Source organism: Gastrolobium bilobum, unplaced genomic scaffold (genome assembly GCF_033153095.1).
Source record: "Gastrolobium bilobum isolate Gb01-03AN ecotype WA unplaced genomic scaffold, APGP_CSIRO_Gbil_v1 utg19882, whole genome shotgun sequence".
Classification (NCBI taxonomy): domain Eukaryota; kingdom Viridiplantae; phylum Streptophyta; class Magnoliopsida; order Fabales; family Fabaceae; genus Gastrolobium; species Gastrolobium bilobum.
Window position 1 is genome coordinate 30178 of NW_026898319.1, and position 7384 is coordinate 37561.

Here is a 7384-nt window from a genome sequence, read left to right on the forward strand (position 1 = left end):
TTGGATTTCAATGCTAGTATTTATTTGTACAAATCAAACTAGATGCTTATGAAATTCTAGTTACATAATGCAATGATGTGTTCATTTGGAAATATTCGGATACTTGATGTCATTATTTTATTATATAACACTGAAATTAGTAATGAATCTTAAGATATGAATTGTATAGTTATGTTAAATGAATTATTGGCTTAAAGCATTCATGTGTCATTGACTTATTGCTTGAATTGTTTTTTTAACTTGAGAAATATTTCAATGTTAGATATTAGAAATAAAAGATTAACATTAATATGTTTTATTTACTTTTTAATATTTTTTTTTGGATGGGTTGATGAGAAACATGATGAGTTGATATTTTTAACTCACTCATCAATGGTTAATCTCGTATCATTTTGGCGGGTTGAAGACGGGACAGGTTGGCCAGTCTTGCCAATGTGTACGCACACTCGCATTGACACACAACTACATGTAAATTATTAATGACCTAATAATTAATAATTAAATAATCATACGAACATAATACATTTAAATGAAATCTAAACTTATTTTAAATTATCTATTTTTTAAAATTATTCATGCTCAAGTCATTAGGTTTAATCTAGTAGTGAGAAGTTTGAGTAAGTTGTATTATGTTATATATTCAATTCTATTTTTATAAAAAAAATTATTCATACTCTATTTGGGAATAAATAAAGTTAGTTATAATACACGAATAAATTCGAAGAAATAAAATGACATTTTAGATAAATAGAAAATGAACATTATTATTTGCACATTTTTGTTACGCAATTATATTATTTTTTTAAAATAATAAACAAAAACACACGTGTCAAAAACATTTTATATCTTCAATTCCTAAAAAAATAAAAAAAATAAAAAAAATTGTACATTGTGATTCCAAACATTCACAAAACCCAACTGAAAAATATAAGGAGTAAGCCGAATTTACCACAAAGCAAAGGAAGAATCTGATCCTAGATTCCTAGAACAGTAAGGATAGAACTGAACTAATCCAACTGCACACAGAGACACACGATCTTGGTATATCCCTCAAGCCTAGAATCGTTTTTGTGAGTATAGAACTGAACTGATCCAAATACACAACAATGGACAGAGGTGCAAACACGAACCCCTACGATGAACAGAGGCTAAGAAACGAAGTGATATATCTCCACTCTCTCTGGCGCCAAGGTCCTCCTCTTCCATCGCCAAATCCCATTCATCTTCCAATTCAAACACCCAACAACACTATTCCCATTCCTTATTCATATCCAGAACCCTATATCCCTCAACAACCCCTTCGTTCCCATTTTCATGGATATCAACAACGCACAACCAACCCGCCGTTTGCACCCGCCCACACCAGATCACTCCCACCCATCACTTCCACCGCGTTTAAAAGAAAGAACAAGAACAAGAAGAAGCAGAAGCGTAAAACAAGGGACCCCACAAACAACAGTGTTGGACAACCCGACCCGGATCGGAGCCCGAGTCTGGAGTGGCCGTGCCCGGTTTTGCCCAACCCGCCTACGACGGGTTGGGCTACACCGAAGCCCCGTTCGGATCCTCCTCCTTCGGTGTCACCCGAAGAGAAGGAGAGGCTCGTGGCGGTGCAAGCTCAACGCAAGGCTTGCAAAGCTTTCAGAGATGTGTTCTGTTCTGATGATTATGATTATGATGATGAAGATGATGATGTTGTTGTTGATGATGATGATGATAATGATTATGATGGGTTGGATGAGTTTGAGGAGTTCTTTATGGGGATTTTCATGGAGGATGATGAACTGAGGAGGTATTATCAGAGATGTTTCGAGAATGGGGAGTTTTATTGCTTGGTTTGTGGTGCCATTGGGAAGAAGAAATCTGAGAAGAGTTATAAGGATTGTGTTGGTCTTGTTCAGCATTCGATGTCGATTTCGAGGACGGTGAAGAAACTAGCTCACAGGGCTTTTGGGCACGCCGTGTGCAAGGTTTTAGGTTGGGATATTGATCGGCTTCCAACGATTGTGATGAAGGGGAACCCTCTTGGGTACCCTGAGGCAGAGGTAATCTAATGAAGATTTTGAGTTCAATTGGAGAGTCTTTGTGATGATTTTGTTTTTTTTAGTAAATGTATAATTTGATATCTGAAATTTGTAGTTACTTGTACTTTGATTCTGAAAAGTTTATATCTATTCGAATTTGGAAGGGATGAATTTCTTAGCAAGTTGACAATTTTGGTAGGTAAGGGTGAAATTTGTATAGAGAGGAAGTTTTTGGGACTGAAGTAAGACAAAGGAACCAAGTTGTATATTTACTCTCGTTTTTATTAGCATATAAGTCTTTTATTTTTATTGCTTTACTTTGCCTTGCTGTCAAGTTTGTTATGCTGTTATTTTTCTACTGCCATTTCCTTTTTGTTAAGCCTTAGCTCATTCTGATAGAGGATGTGTATTTTTCTTTTGGTTAAGCCTTAGCTCATTCTGTTAGAGCATGTGCGGCTCCTCTTTTACGTTAGAGTTTTTCCTTTCAGGCTGATATATATATCTAGCCTCAATTGTACTTTTCAATTTTAATAGAAGATGAATATTCAGTTTCCATTCTGTTTCTTTCACAATTAATATGGTATCAGATGATTTGTAGCCCTTGCCAATCTCAATGGCTCGCGGCACCAATAATTGTCCACCCGCATCTGACCTTTCCGGCACCTCTGCTTCTGGTAACTCCTCCTCCATGGATGATTCCAGTAGCCCATATTTTTTACACAACAGTGATCATCCTGGCTTGATCTTGGTTCCTCATCTTCTTTCGGGTTCCAACTTTAACTCATGGCATCGTGCCATGCTTCTGGCCTTGACTGCTAAAAACAAATTAGTCTTTGTCAATGATTCCATTACTCGATCGCTTGCCTCTGACCTGCTGTTCTCTGTTTGGAATCGGTGCAACACCATGGTCATCTCTTGGATTTTGAATTCTGTTTCAAAGGACATTGCTGACAGTCTTCTCTATTTCTCCAACGCCTATGACGTTTGGTCCGACTTGAAGACTCGTTATTCCCAGGCCAATGGTCCTTGGATCTTTCAACTCAAGCAGCAGATCTCCTCTCTTTGTCAAGGACCTCTCGATGTGAACAGTTATTACACCAAGCTCAAATCTATTTGGTATGAGCTTCATGACTATGCTCCGCTTCCTGCTTGCACGTGCGGTGCTCTACGCCATATCACATCTCATAGGGAACAAGATCATGTTCTCCAATTCCTTATTGGGCTCAATGATTCTTTTTCTCCTTCACGTGCTCAGATTTTGCTGCTTGATCCTCTACCACCGCTTGCCAAGGTGTTTTCTATGATCCTTCAGGAGGAACGTCAACGCCAGCTACCGGTCTCCTTGCCTGCTCATGCCATTCTGGATTCTCCTCTCCTGAACTCTATCACCACCGTCACAGCTCCTCCATCTGTGGCAACCACCGCCCTACTCCGCTCACGTCTCCTTTGCAATTACTGTAACCTATCTGGCCATACCCGTGACAAATGCTTTAAGCTTCACAGGTATCCTCCTGGCTATAAGCCTAAACAGGCAAGGCCCAATTTACTACCTACCCAGGCCCATTCCATCCTTGGGGTCCCTCCTAACCCGTTATTTTCCCCCAATTCCCACAATCGATTTTTCCCCAACCCTAATCCTCATCCTTCCTCTACTGATGCTCCACTGGCCTTCACGCCGTCTCAGTACAATCAACTGCTATCGCTCATTCAACAGGGTTCTGCTTCTTCACACTCCGCTGCTCCTTCTGTCGTCGATTCTTCTCCCTCGGTTGCCAGTTTTAGTGGTAAACCTCTTCTTTCCTTTCCTTCCTCGTTTTGGGTTTTGGATACTGGTGCTACACACCACGTATGCGTCAGTCTTTCTCTTTTTACATCTTCTTCTCCTTCTTCTTCTCGTGTCTCTTTTCCTAATGGTGTCTCTGAGGTCGTCTCATCTGTTGGTTCAGTTTCTCTTTCTGCTTCCCTTTCTCTAGTTGACGTTCTTTACGTGCCTTCTTTTTTGTTCAATCTCCTTTCTATCAGTGCTTTAACTCGTGACTCTCCTGTAATAGCTAATTTTTCTTCTTCTTTTTGCTTTCTTCAGAACCGATCTTCGGCAAGGATGATTGGGATTGCTAGGCGTCATGGTGACCTTTACGTTTTGGATAGTTTAAATCTTTTTCCCACAAACACTGTTCCCCAATCCCTTTGCTTTTCTTTTTTTGTAAAAGATCCAGTTCTCTGGCATTCTAGACTAGGTCATCTTTCCATTCCTGTTTTGAATTCAATGAAATGTGTTTTGGGTTTTTCCGAGTGTTTGAATACTGCTCATCATTGTGCTGTGTGCTCTTTGGCTAAACAGAAACGCTTGCCGTTTATTTTAAACCCCAAACTTTCGGATTCTCCATTTGCTTTGGTCCACTGTGACATCTGGGGTCCTTTCAACACTCCATCTCTTGAGGGATCCCGTTATTTTCTCACTCTAGTTGATGATTCAACTAGGTTCACTTGGTTGTATTTTCTTCGCACTAAATCTGAATTTTCCACTGTTTTTCCTGCTTTTTACAACCTTGTTCTTACTCAGTATGCTGCTTCAATCAAATCTCTCCGCTGTGACAATGCACCTGAGTTTCTTTTGTCTTCCTTCTTCTCTTCTAAGGGTATCCAAGTCTTTCATTCTTGTGTCGATCGTCCACAGCAGAACTTGGTTGTTGAGCGAAAGCACCAACATCTTCTAAATGTTGCCCGCGCCCTACACTTTCAATCCCAAGTCCCTCTTTCTTACTGGAAAGACTGTGTTGCCACTGTTGTCTACCTTATCAACAGGACCCCTTCACCCTTTTTATCCTCTAAATCTCCCTTCGAATTGCTTTGCCATAAACCACCATCCTATAATCACCTCCGTGTGTTTGGGTGTCTCTGTTACAGCTCCACCCTTCCTAAGACTCGCCACAAATTTTCTCCCCGTGCCTTACCTGCCTTGTTCCTTGGTTATCCAACCGGTTACAAAGGATACAAACTCCTTGACTTACAAACCCACAGAACTTACATTTCTCGTGATGTTGTGTTTTTTGAGCACATCTTTCCCTTTGTTCTTCACCCTTCCTCAACCAATTTCCAGACTGAACTCTCTGCCCTCCCTCCTTCTATTACTCCTCAGCCTGATCTTTCGGCTGTTACTGTTCCTTCTCGAACCCAGAGGATTAGACATCCTCCTGCCCATCTCTCTGACTATATTTGCTCCTCTACCACACCTTACCCCTTATCTAGTTGCCTCTCCTATAATAAAATCTCCTCTTCTCATTCGGCCTTCATTAATTCCATCTCTTCCCATTTCGAACCCACCTCCTACTTGCAGGCCTCTCAATTACCGGAATGGCAGGATGCTATGCAGGCTGAGCTCTCTGCTCTTAACATTAATAATACTTGGTCAGTTGTCTCCCTTCCTCCGGGCAAGCAAGCTGTGGACTGCCGTTGGGTGTACAAGGTTAAGTACAACTCAGATGGCTCCCTTGAACGCTATAAAGCCCGTTTGGTGGCTAAGGGATTTACTCAGCAAGAAGGGATCGATTTTTTGGACACTTATTCTCCTGTGGCCAAACTGACCACTGCCAGGGTGCTTCTGGCCTTAGCAGCAGTTCACAATTGGTCCTTGACCCAGCTTGATGTCAACAATGCGTTTCTCCATGGTGAGCTGAATGAGGAGGTCTATATGCACTTACCCCCTGGTTTTTCCTCTCAGCATTCCTCTCTAACTTGATGAATATTTTGATATATACTGAATATTTTGAGCTAAAAAAGACAAGCTAGAAGAAGACCCCTTTTGATATATACTGGGTTTGAATATTTTGACTGGGTTGTAAACTCTCTTTTGATTGTTTTGTGTGTAGTTTTCTTCTAAGAAAGGTGATCTTGATGAAAAAATGTTGGATTTTGATTGGAAAATGGAGGGGGTGGAGCAATATACGAGGGAAGACATTATTGTCTTTCTCAAATTATAAATGCTAAACAGAGACATACATGTTTACTCCACTTTTCAGCTTGTATAGTTATTGTCTCATTGTTATTTAGGGAAAAAAATTTCTGCTTTGCTGTTATCAGCTGATATTATAAATATCTGCTTTGTCTCATTTTGAAGAATAAATATCTTATATGGCAATCCATGCAAAACCCAATACTAGTATATATGAATAATTAAAGCTCCAAATTGTGACAAGATGTAGGGTGAGCCTAAGGAGAAAGTCGATGGTGATGGAAAAGATGGTACCCACAAATCAGGTGATAAAGTTGTGTCTTTGGGGCATAGTGATGAACCAATTGAGGAGCATGCACGAGGAGTTGATCAGAGTGAGGTTGACTATTTATATTATCAGTTTTACCTTTTCAGGAAAAAAAGGAAAACAGAAAAGTTAGAAGAAGAAACTATTGGCAATTAGTGATACAAATGGGTTCAAATATTTTGAAATGGTTCTGAACTCTCTTTTGTTGGTTGTTTGTGGCAGTGTTCTTCAAAGGAAGCTGATGTCAAAAATAATGCTGAGAACCTTGATGAAAAAATGTTGGATATCGGATTGAAAAATGGAGGTGGAGCAATAGATGAGGTGAGATATTGTTGTCTTTCTCAAATCAGAAATGCAAAGACAAGAGATATATATGATTGTTTCTTGAATTCCTCTAGTGTGTATATTTCGTGCTTGGATAATAGTCATTGGTTTTTAGGGAAAAGTTACTGCTTTGATACTGTCAGCTGATTACTGTATACTTCGGTTCGAGATTATATTTGCTTTAAATACATGCTGACTGGGTTGAGTTGTTTTCACAGGTGGAACCTGAGAAACCTACTGATAGTCATAGTGATGATTGAAATGTTCTTCAGGAAAATCAGGCAAAGTGAATAGCGATTGTGATTTTGTTTCTAGGTAGTCCATTTGGTTCACCACAATACCTGGTGATTCTAATTGTAGATCTTTGTTAGTGGTTCATGAATTACCCTTGGCCCTTCACAAAGTGATAATTCTGTAGATTTGTGGCATGTTTTTCCGAAATTAGATTTGTGGCATATATAGTCATAGTGCATATATATATATATATATATATATATATATATATATATATATATATATATATATATATATATATATATATATATGTATGCACTACACGTTTAACAACTTGATGATCGAAACAACCTTCAGGCTTATGAACACATAATGGCTAAGGGCTACTACCACTGAACTCTAGAAGCTGGATCTCTAACTTAACTTTTAGTTAAAAAACAAGAAAACAAAAACAAAAACAAAAACTGGTTCAGAGATCGTAATTTGTCTACAATTTGATTTTGAGCTTTTTTTTGTAGTTAAATTATATGAAAGGGTCATTGG

General features: G+C 39.1%; 1 protein-coding gene across 1 annotated transcript; it reads left to right on the forward strand.

The window, feature by feature from the left end:
* The first annotated feature begins 972 nt into the window (after positions 1-972).
* On the forward strand, positions 973-7028 carry LOC133314875 (uncharacterized). Its single transcript, XM_061516408.1, has 4 exons — positions 973-2045; positions 6227-6355; positions 6506-6604; positions 6826-7028. The coding sequence occupies exons 1-4, from the start codon at positions 1107-1109 to the stop codon at positions 6865-6867; spliced, it is 1209 nt and encodes a 402-aa protein (XP_061372392.1). The 5' UTR covers positions 973-1106; the 3' UTR covers positions 6868-7028.
* The last annotated feature ends 356 nt before the right edge of the window (positions 7029-7384 follow it).

Bases quoted from the DNA above. Each gene is read 5' to 3' on its own strand.
- LOC133314875 (XM_061516408.1), top strand. From the start codon at position 1,107: ATGGACAGAGGTGCAAACACGAACCCCTACGATGAACAGAGGCTAAGA. The intron at 2,046-6,226 runs GTAATCTAATGA...GACAAGATGTAG, and splicing joins TTGGGTACCCTGAGGCAGAG to GGTGAGCCTAAGGAGAAAGT. The intron at 6,605-6,825 runs GTGAGATATTGT...TTGTTTTCACAG, and splicing joins GAGGTGGAGCAATAGATGAG to GTGGAACCTGAGAAACCTAC.